This window comes from Urocampus carinirostris, chromosome 5 (assembly GCF_059441175.1).
Source record: "Urocampus carinirostris isolate Australia breed hairy pipefish chromosome 5, RoL_Ucar_1.0, whole genome shotgun sequence".
In the NCBI taxonomy this organism is placed as follows: Eukaryota; Metazoa; Chordata; class Actinopteri; order Syngnathiformes; family Syngnathidae; genus Urocampus; species Urocampus carinirostris.
Genome location: NC_142353.1, coordinates 31,386,691 through 31,398,508, shown reverse-complemented (window position 1 = coordinate 31,398,508; position 11,818 = coordinate 31,386,691). Strand labels below are relative to the sequence as shown.

The 11,818-nt window shown below is 37.6% G+C and overlaps 1 protein-coding gene and 1 pseudogene across 1 annotated transcript in view; both read left to right on the top strand.

The window, feature by feature from the left end:
• The first annotated feature begins 277 nt into the window (after positions 1-277).
• The window catches only part of bmp1a (bone morphogenetic protein 1a), a 63,128-nt gene continuing 51,587 nt past the window's right edge, over positions 278-11,818 (top strand). Inside the window, exons 1-2 of the mRNA XM_088336450.1 lie at positions 278-382; positions 534-685. Coding sequence (XP_088192576.1) covers positions 541-685 — 145 coding nt within the window. The 5' untranslated portion in view covers positions 278-382; positions 534-540. The remainder of the gene's footprint in view (positions 383-533; positions 686-11,818) is intronic.
• LOC148366040 (U2 spliceosomal RNA) lies at positions 3,408-3,494 on the top strand (annotated as a pseudogene).

Here is an 11,818-nt window from a genome sequence, read left to right as displayed (position 1 = left end):
TACTGGCTTAACTTTGAACATAAACAAATTTTAGCTTGTTATGTTGTTTAACCTTAACACTGTTTTGAGCTTTTTATATTGATATTAGCTATGGCTAATTGTTCTGACTGCTCAGCTAGCTAGCTAAGAAACAACAATGTCAGCTGGTGGTCACTCATTCGTTGAATTATTTCCCCTTATGTGCGATAGTAGGGACAATGGAGCGTTTAGGTGCCGTAAAAATGCACCCAGGGTGAAAAGCAGAATTAAAAGGGGGAGGGGGCGTACTTTGGCTACAGCCATATCATCAAAGTTTCCCGAAGCAGTTGATGGCAATCGCCCGGAGCTCCAGTTGAAGGGGAGCACTCACTCCCTCCACCCCCCAAGAAGACACCGGAGAGAGGTTGGAATTAAACCCGCCCTCCGGAGGGATCTCATCCCCCTCCACCTCCAATCCTCCCATTTCTCACTCTCTCTTTCTCTCTTGCCTCTTTCTGCCCCCCTCTCTCCCTTTCACCTTTATCGCTCGCATTTGGCCGCGTGTCCCCCCCAAGCACGATCATGGATCTCGCGGCGAGATGTTTGCTTCTCTTCCCCTTCCTCGGTGCGATCCTGGCCATCGATTTGGAAGCGATCGACCCCAGCTACTTTGTGGATCCCGTTGCCACATCAGATCCAATCGACTACAAAGATCCCTGCAAAGCTGGTGAGTTGAGATTTCCACGCGATCTCTCCTTTTTGTTTCTTGTTTGTTTTGGGGAAGCTGAGATTTGCCTGGTTTGCGTGGCGTGCCACGATTGTGTTTGTCGGGAGAGAGATCGGAGATGACAGTAATCGAAGACTCCAAGGGACATCTTGTGCATTTGTTTTGATTCGTGGGAAAGAGTTTGAAATGTGTTAAGTTGTGAAGTTGTTTTTTTTTAACCAGAAAGTTTCTGCGGGTTGAAAAGTTGCAGACGATGTCTGCGCGCACTCCCTCCCTTTACCTGTGAATGGGAGCTGTTTATTTTGGATGATGGTTAAAAAATATTTAAAGGGACAGTGTATTAGCGCTTCCCAATGGTAAATATAGATAGAAAAATAATATTGATGTCAAATGATAAGAACAAATACATGAACCATTACATAAAGGTGCATTTTTACAACCCGTAGTTTGGAAAAGTTCAATTTTTTTGACATAACATGAGCCTCACCTATAGAGAGAGCTGACAGGATTGCTGCTTCGGGTACCCGCAAAGTCCTGACTAAATTTTTTTGGTGCAGTTTGGTCACTTTGAGTTTCTGTAGTTTATAGTCTTCTTTGTGCTTTTAATCACTTGTTTTCAGTTGCACTACGCAATACAGGGATATCTATTGGTCAAATAATACATTCTCTCCGTTTAACTGTACCTAGCATTTCGTCTAAAATACGTTTTAATTCACTGATCTTGGTCTATCACACACTTAAAACTTAATGCTTTTTAGTCATCTAAATTTCATACCTGACAAATTGTACGGTTTTGCAGTACAAAGTACGTTTTTTATGCATTTTATGCACAATTACCTAGCACTGGGTAGCTATTTTCAGAAAAGGACACCTCCGGCACCTCAGCTGATCATTGCGGGCATTGCATCAGAGACCCCTGTTCTAGACCCAAACCTTTATGTAAAATTGACACACAACAAAATGTACTGAGCATGTTTTTTTTAAATCTACAAGACGTCCAATAGATGGCACTGAGACGTTTACGCTACAATTAGTCAACCACAACAAATGAAATAATTTTGAACGTAAAATTGACGTGCATAATAATGACACATCTAATCTTGCACAATGAAAGGTTTTTTGAAGTCTACAAAATGGATTTTTAGTTCAATTTCATTTTGGACGGTTGGAAACTAGATTATTTCGCTCCAGTTGGCCTATAGCTTCATTTAAAATGTCTAACCCTCAAACCAGCTAACAATGTTGTTGCTGCTATTCCCAAAAGATCGATACTTTGATTTTTTGTTTTGTTTTTTGCATGAATAGAAAATTTACAACAAGTGCAAGAAGCTAAAAATATAACATGCTCATAAATGGAGATACATTTTTTGGATATCAGCACCGATATATGCAACCATTTACCTAAATGAAGTAAATTTAACTTTTTAAAGTGTAATTCAACATTGGCTGAAAAATAGTCTGTGTAATATAGTGTAATAATCTGTGAAGCCCTTTGAGACTCTTCCTGATTTAGGGCTATACAAATAAAGATGACTTGACTTGACTTGACTAAAGTTAATCATCTAAGACTCAGTGGAGTAGAAAAAATATTTTTTGTTGGACTGTTCTTCATTCTGTTTCACCTCAGAAATATGGCTGAGGTGCATGCACGAGTTGTCATGATAATCTTTTTCCTGCACTCTTGATTCCCACGTGTTGCAAAAATCCCTCTTAGGGATTGTATTTTTTTCTTTTTTTCCATCTGCTGGAAAGTATTATTGTCACACCGACCCCTGACGTCCTCAATGCGTGCGCTTTTTACGCTCATGACCTTTTCCGATGTGGCATCTGGCTCGAATGTTCAGCTTTTTTCAGCCCATCAATCTTACGTCTTCATTTTTGACCCAGTGGCCCCCACACAAGCCACGAAAAGGCTGCGTTGTAGCTTTGTATAAACACAAACGGTATAGGCTGCAGTTGTTCACAGCTGGTTGGGAGGCAACTTCCTCTTGCTTCACTCTTTGTTACTGTTTTTCTTTTGAAGTGTGGATATGTACAAATATTGATTTGCAGGACATCATGTCCTGTTCTGAGTTAAGTGATGCTGTGATTGACGTATTTGTGTCAGACTAGTGTGTGGATTTTATTTTGATTGACGGCATCTCTTTGGAATGCCTCTAGAGCAGTGGTCTGATAGCTCCCTAAGAACACCTAAGAAACTGTGAACTGGTTCTGAAAATAGCTCACTCGTGATTGGTCATAGTGATTTTCATAGGAATTTGATTTCTCACCGGCATGATGTTTTAGTGCTGCTTTACCCAAACCACAGTGTAAATAAAGATGACGAATAAAAGGCATTTGGTTTTATTATCTCTCTGTCTTTAGTCAGTTCCAGAGACAATTTATGTTGTGCATTGAACATGTTACAATGTCAATACATTTGTCACTTAGTATCCTTGGAATAAACTACAATGCTAAGAATAGAATAATATATATATCTTTTTTTGTTATTGCAACATGTGAATCGCACAACGAACATTTGTTTCTGATACCATGACTAAAAATAGTGTGATATTGAGATAAAATACACTGCCTTATTGCAAATCCTCCATACTACTGGCGTTCCAGAGCCGTGACAACTAAGCTGAGCCGATCATAAGTTACTAAGAGTATCGGCATGTGTTGGACAATCTGAATTATTTGAAGAATTAGAGCGTCGGCATGTGATGGTCAATTGTGGCTCTATTTTTGCTATCGGGAGATGGAAAAAGAGCTTGCTCTGTCCACTCCACGCATCGGCCCGGTATTGCAGTACCTCCGGGAACGGTGCATTCGCTCTGATCGCTGCATGGCTCTGTGGCTAGGACCTTGACTCGGCCTCTTGGCTGAGAGCAAGTGTCTCGGCCCCTTCGCTTTGTAGCGTATTATGATTTGACCGATAATGGATAATTGATAAAGAATATAGAACAATAAACCTTACAAAATCCATCCCCCGATCTTGGATCTGTTAAGAATGTGCACAGCACAACAGAAGGTCTATGTTCCATGAACTTTTTTTGTGAATAATGCTCAGTTTTATTTGGTCATTATTATTACATAATACGTCTTGTTATTTATTTTGTGTGAATAATCCAGAAGGAATATTTGATTGTGTCTTTCTGGAAAAGGATACTTTATTACTTTTAGGCACTCCTGCAATTGTCACACTTTTTATGTTACAAACTGACCTCGGACAAGTTATGTTGCCCTCACAAGAAAAAGACCCCTGTTTTAGTGGTTGACCTAGCCTATTTCAACCACGTCAAGTCACATTAATTTGTATAGCCCTTGATTACAAAATATCTCAAAGGACTGCAGAGGTTACAATTTCATCATCCCATGATTTGAAACCAACATACAGGCAAGGAAAAACTCAAAAACCTTAGCATGAGGAAAATAAAAAACCTTGAGAAGGGGGCTCACAATTGGTAATCCCCCTTCCAGGACGATCAGGGTTCAATAGATATAGCATTGGGTAACAGTACACAAAACATAGTGAACATCAATAAAAACAAAAACAAAGGTAATATGTAGAAATTTGTCCAGAAAGTGCATGGCAGCAATGAAACCTTGAGCCTGTAAATTCTTTCCCCAAAATGTCCTTGACAGAAACCAAACTCTTCTTTCAATAATTGTAAACTGGTAATAACATGCTGCCGGTAACTACATAGTAATAACATGATAAGTTGTTATTTCAGAACTGCATATCTTTTTGAAGATGATGGCGGCGTGCACGGACGGAGCGGCTCACAGCTCTTCAGATAATGTTGTATTTATTACCGTTCTCTTGTCTTTTTTGCTTTCTTTTCTGGACACATGCGTGGCCAATAATACCTACAGTCGGGAGGATCTTATACAATTGGGTCTGCGTCTAAATTTCGACGTTTTGGGCACTTTTTATACCACCTTTGATATCCCGCAAAAGATACAAAGGGATGCGGCATCTCCGTGAGTGGCCAACTTACTTACAAAAAGCCCTTTGAGACTCTTTGTGATTAAGGGCTATACAAATAAACATGACTTGACTTGACATATCGAATCGGTATCGTGTTAATTTGTAACAAAAAAGTAGCTTTCAGCTTCAAATAGTTTAATGATCCCTCAGATACAGATATAAATGGGCCATGTCTTTCACCTGCTGTCTCCATTTCCCTGTGAAAAACAACAGAGGAAATCTGGGGTTTAATTTTTACCTTTGTGTGATGTTTTATTGTCTTATAAAATATTTGATATTGTCTGATTTCTCAGATAATTATTGTGATCCATACATATATGTTAATCTAATTGATGAGGCATCAATCGATGAAGTGTTGTGTTTCTTCATAAACCTGATACATTAGTCAATCACACATTGCTTGTGATTTCTTTTCATTGCTTTTCAATACCCCCCTTTTTTCCTACTTTAGTATTTCTGTAGTGATGCACGAATCAAAAAAAAATTACACCTTTAGAAGAATTATTTTCTTTTTTCAAGTGTTTTTATTCTGATTTAAAGATAATTTTCCTTATTCTTTTGCCAGAAAATAAGAAAATGTAGAAAATGTATGCTTGAGATGAGCAAAATTGTCTCATCCCATTTTGATATTTATTGTCTCCAAACTCTTTCAAGCTGTCTGTTACATTTTGTTATTTATTAGCGCAAATGGCTCACAGTTCGATATGCATTTCTAAAATAACTTATGATATTACTCTGTTGTTACGATGTTATTACCTGGTTAAATTATTGGAAGTAGGATTAAATAGACTCAGTCTAGCACTAAAACAAATAATTTCCTTGAAAATCACAATGATTCAGCACTGGTGAGCTATTTTCAGAACACTTTTCTAGCTACCACTTCTGTCCGTGGGGGGCATTCTGGTACCCGAGGGAACCACCTTGGAGACCTCAAGTCCAAACTAGGTAGAAATATTTCTTTTAAATGAACAAGTGTATCTACTATTTATTAGTTAAGATGATTTTGGTCAATGATTTTGCCGAATTAGCTAAACTATCTGTTATTAAGATTCTTCTGCTAATTTTAAGGATGTCTTTTTTATTCTATAAAATAAACAAGAATAAGAAAACTTTTTAAATCTTATTTTAAGTTTTTTTTAACTATTTATAAAATATTCTTTGAAATGAGTAAATATATCTAATATTGGTTAAGATAAGATATCTACTATTAATTGAAATAAATTTGTTTATGTTAAGGATTTTTTTAAATGAACTTATTCAATAATCAAGAAAAAAATATTAAAATAAGCCAAAACATTTTTTAAGCAAGCAAACTTTTCCTATCTTAAAGTATTTCATTTTTTTGGCCTAGGTAGAAAATATTTCCTAAAATAATTTAACGTCTATTAGATAATTTTGCTCATTTTGGGAATGATTTTACTGATTTGGTTTGCAAAAACCTTTTTAAAATAATGCAATATTCGGCCAATGGGGGTAAGAATTTATTTTTAGGAGTGTGCCCAGTGTGCATTTGAAAAATAATTGATCAAACACTAGCAACGTGGGGGGTTTTGGGGTTTTTAAGGGTTATTGATCTATCTTCGTTATTCATTATCCATTATCCGTTATCGGTCAGTTCATAATACGCTACAAAGCCTAGGAGCCGGGACACTTACTCTCAGCCAAAAGGCCAAGCTAAGGTCCTAGCCCTAAAGCCTTGCTGCGATCATTGCGAATGCACCGTTCCTGCAATACCGGGCCGATGCGTGGAGTGGACAGAGCAAGCTCATATTCCATCTCCGAAATGCAAAAATCAAAGATAGTGACTTCATAGAAAGTACACAAAAGGCCAAGCTAAGGACCTAGCATCAAAGCCTTGCTACCTCGTCGTTCGCCTCTTCTTCAAAGCCAAGATAAGGTCCTGGCTAGAGTGGGCACACCTGCCCAACCTCATTTTGGCTTGAGCAAATTTTTGTGCAACAAAATATATCCTTTTCCTTAAGTAGTTACTCCTACTTATTGTACTGACATCATGTCTTCTTAACTCTGGGAAGCACTTTGTGACTATGTGTCTATGAATAGCGCTATTCAAATAAGCTTACTTACTCATTTACTAAACCGCATTTCCTTTAAAAAAAGTCCTGAAGTTTCCTTTGGTTTGGCATAACTTCAGTGCCACCGTTGCCTTCTCGGTTTCTAAAAGGTCAAGGCGTTCAAGACGGAGCTACAGTGCCGTTTCTTTTCTATTGAAATAGTAATCTTTGATTCCCTGTTTAAAAAACTATATATATATATATACATACATACATACATACATACATACATACACTAACTCCAAAAAATACAGCATTGTTTTTTTTTCTGATTTGGGAAAGATAAGGTGAAATTGTCATTTGGCAACAAGATATGAATTAAATAATCCGTCTAGGTCATTAAGCGATAATTATTGGAGAATCCAAGTTTACACTCTGGAAAATGTAGAACATGTTTTCCCAGAGTTGCATTTTATATTCAGCGTCACTACAAACCTAAAGCTCGGATTTGAGTAAACTTTATATTCACAATCCATTCGAGTGCAACTCTTGTAGACATAAAGGACGAGATGACATGACACTGACTAAAATTGATTGGCCCACCGCGGCGCAATAACAACAACGTAACATCATCCCTTTGGGAAGCCGATGTGCGGAAGTCCCACTTGGCAGGATCCCAAAGAGACATGTGAGACTGTGAAGAGGTTATTGTGAGCTTCTTCTCTAAATGAAAAATAGATGAGAGGCTGTCGTGTTCTGCCCACTGATAATTTGAATGGACATGACAGATAACTTGTAAGAATGTCAAAGTCACATGCAAAAAAAATGAGGAAAAATGCTGTCATAATGCTATGAAATAATAAGGTGATCCAAAAAAATGGGAGAACTATAAAAGGATGCAATAATAAAGCACTCATGTTTTAATGTGACTCTGAATAAAATATATATTTCTATATTTCATTACTTTTAATTGTTAAATGCCCATTTAAAAAAATAAGTAAAATATATAACCTTTCAAGGTAGATTTTATTGTTGCACTAGCAGATTATTTAAAATATTTGTATTATTATCTCACAATCTATTTACCGGTAATATGATTTTAGCCAAATGGAACATAATTCATTTGCACCATTTGTAAGACTATTATTTAATTTATTCCATGTAATGTCTTACTTTGGTGAAATGAAAACATACTTTAAAGCCCCAGTGTTTAATATTTGACCAGTAGATGGCTTTGCATTGTCTAATGCAGGGGTGTCAAACTCATTTTAACTCCGGGGCCACACAGTAAAACAAACATTCTCTCGGGGGCAAACTAGTAGATTAAAGAGAATGAAAAAAAAGAAATAAAGAAATAAGAGAAAGAGAGGGAGAGAAAAGTAGAGAGGGTGGGACAAAGAAAGGGAGAAAAAGAGAGGGAGTGTGTGAGAAACAAAAGAGATTAAATGGTGAGAGAGGGGGAAATAAAGAACAAAATCCGAAAGACAAATAGAAAGAGAGAAGGGGAGGAAGAGAGAAGGGTAAAGCAAGTGAGAGAGAGAGAGAGAGAGAGAGAGAGAAAGGGAAAAGAGAGAAGGGTAAAGCAAGCGAGAGAGAGAGAAAACAGAGAAAGGGAAAAAAGGAAGAGAGCAAGAAAAGGCAAAAAGACAGTAAGAAAAAGAAAAAGACAATGACAGTGAAAGAGAGAGAGATAGAGAGTGAGAGAGTGAGAGAGTGAGAGAGTGAGAGAGAGAGAGAGAGAAATACAAGTACAGCATTAGTGAGAGGCACCTGGCTTTGGCAACATCAAGTGGATATATTTCAACCTGCAGATTGTTTTTCTCATGCGCTTCTCTCAGCGTTGTCTCGCGGGCAGGATTCAATCCCTCAGCGGGCCTGATCCGGCCTGCGGGCCGCCTGTTTGACACCCCAGGTCTAATGCAAACCGAAACCTGTGCCACAGAGACAAACATGGCGGAAACCTTAGCTCGGGATTCCATTAAGTAAAAGAAATACACATTTCTCAACCTATGATTTTTTTTAAATAAAAATTAAAATCAATAATGCTCTTCAATGTTTTTTCTTTTTTCCTGAAAGTTTTTTTGTACCACTTGGAGGCACTAATTATGACACACTTCCCCTTACACCAATTTATTTTCCTATTCTTTGATAGATATAATTTTATATATATATAATATATGTTGTTGTATGTTAAAGTGTTCTTAAAGTAAGAAAATAACGGGCACAGTTTAAATAATAAATTGATATTATTAATAATTTGAGCAATATTAACTTGTAACTCACCTTCAAACTGCAAAATGCCCAGTCAGGAAAAATGCAGTAAAACAAACTAAATGTTTATTTTTTTTTTTTTGTGTGTGTCACTTGCAGATTATTACAAATGTTATCAGCCCTATCTTACAATTGATTTTACAGTATTTTTAGTGAAACAGAAAAAGTACAAGTGAAATTTTTATTTTTGCAAATTTTTAATATTTTCTTCAAGATTATTTGTGATTCAATGAAAACATTGGATTAATGAATGAATATCTTGTATGTGCATTATGTTAATAGATTAAGCAAAATCATCTTGCATCTGGCCTTTTTTGTTTTTTAAAAAATTAGCCCGTTAAATTTTTTTTCTATTTTATTTTGGTTAGCCATCCATCCATCCATCCATCTATTATCTGCACTGCTTATCCTCAGTAGGGTCGCGGGGGTGCTGGAGCTAATCCCAGCTACCTTCAGGCAGTGGGCAGGGGACACCTTGAACTGGTTGCCAGACAGTCACAGGGCACACAGAGACTCACTCGCTCAATTCGGACCAGCCAATCAACCTGACATGCATGTTTTTGGATTGTGAGAGGAAACTGGAGTGCCCAGAGGAATCCCACGGAAGCACAGGGTGAACATGCAAACTCCACACAGGAGGTTCAATCTCATGACATCAGAACTGTGTTGCACATGTGCTAACTTGTGCGCCGCCGTGCTGCTCTGTTTTGGTTATTTTACCTAGAAAAACGTTAAAACATAAGAACCACTACATTAAATAAATTGATCAAATTAACTCACCATCTTCCTTATTGGACATTTGGGTTAAGAGTTTTTTTTTGTTTTGTTTTTCTTATTTTACCTGAAATGGTAAAATACATACGCAAAATAAAATAATTAAAAACTTGCTTGTTGTTTTATATTATAACAATATAGAAATACTACTTATTAGACTTAACATATTTTTTCCCTATTTGACACTGATGCCAATACAGAAATACAAAGACCGATTTTCAACTGGTCCAGTTGTTATGTCTTTTAAATTTAACTTTACACTGGCATTACAGAGGTCATTTATTAATTATGAATAAAATACTATTCCTTCTTTCTTTCCTTCCCCTTTACAACTTGCATGCAGCCCAAGTCTTTCCTGGACCAAAGCATTTATACTATTTTCTTTGTGTTTATGTGTTGCTTTTGGCTTCTGCAGGCTTTTAACCTTGACTGCAGACATTTTGCCCCTGCAACCCCCCTCCTCTTTTTCCTCATTTTCTGATACGCGGTTTTCTGGCCTCTCGTAGTCCCCTCGCACTCGCCTTTTCCTCCCCTTCCTCTCGTTCACTGACTGCTGGTCATTCACCTTGTGCCAAGGGAAAGCAGGGCTGCAAGGTGGAGGCCAGACAAACAACAACTTATGTCATTCCTCTTGTGGTCAGCGCACGACCTGCTTTGGTCTGTTGAAATACAACAGCTGCATTTTTCTACGTTTGGGGTGTATTTGAAGAAATAACGGCTGTCGTGAGTCACTATGTTTAATGTCACCTATTAAAAACTTCCTTTTTTGTGACCCCATCCATTTTTGTCGGTTATTTAATCACATCTGGCAGAATGACATCATGGACCGATTGGACCTTTTGAGCTTAATGCTGGCGTAAATTTGCTCAATAAACCTCCAAGCCCCAGAAAGAATTAAACGCAATGAATTAGTATTAGAAATAGCGTGCAGCCTTTAATTTTGCAATGCTTCTGGCTTCTCAGAAAAGCTTTTCTAGTGACATTTTGAGTGGCCAGCAATGATTTTTTTTTCACTACTATAATAAAAATGTTTCTACAGGAGCCTTCCTATATGTACTGCTTCTCTGAGCATATAGAAAGCAGGAAAATATTATTAGCCTTAGCCAGGTGCAGACACCTCTTTCATCCATAATGACTAACTACAGTATTACGCTACCACATGTAGAGAACAAAGCCATGTGCAAAGATGCTCCATTTTATCTATTTATCTTTCCTGATGTATAGTATCTCAGGTAAGCATTGTGAGTTAAATCAATTATTTCACTACCAGCTTAGTATTTTTGATGTAGAAAATATTCCCTAGATTGTCACGGTAAATCTGTTTCATAACCCCCTGTATTAACTGCAGGAATCATATAGATCTATCATAGAATTTCACAATTTATCGGTTTACTTGTGCGCATTAGTGCACATATGTAGTTTCCCTCATCTGAGATACTATTATGCCGCACAGCACTTTGGACTTGTCATACAGAGATGGTAAAAATATACTGTATTTGTTGCAGATGACTCCTTTTCTTAACGTTGCTCTTGTAACACGATCAGCCCTTCAAATGTGATGCCTTCAAGCAGATTCTTTTTCTTTTATCATGGAACACAGACCCCACAGAGGGTGTTGTTTTTTTTTTACCCCACAGGACCCCTGCCACTTCTTTCTCAGCAGGGTTCACGTGATTAGGGGCCTCTTCTATTGGCACGGTCCCAATGGCGTTAGTTTGAACAATATGTTTGTCGTCAGAGCCAAGTAATAACCAACCTCGCATTACATTAGTCGTGAGTTTCCGTGCGGAGCCAGAGCGGCCACGAATGCATTGGATTGTTTGCCGTAGGGGGTTTGTTTAAGTGGCTCAATAGCTGCGTAATTAGCTTACTCTAATGATGAGCTTAAGAGTCTTTTCTTCATTATTCACTGTTGAGTTCATTCGAGGTATTTACTGTGGGGCGATAAGAACAGATGAGAGCCGTCAAATTGATTCATCTTAAAATGATTAAAAGTCTGTTGAGGTTCTAAATAGCAAAAATGCAGCTGAGAAGTCATTAAAGGGGGTTGTTCAGGCAATGAGTTGTAACAGTTGTCAAAGTCCGATCTGCTAATAAGCTCGA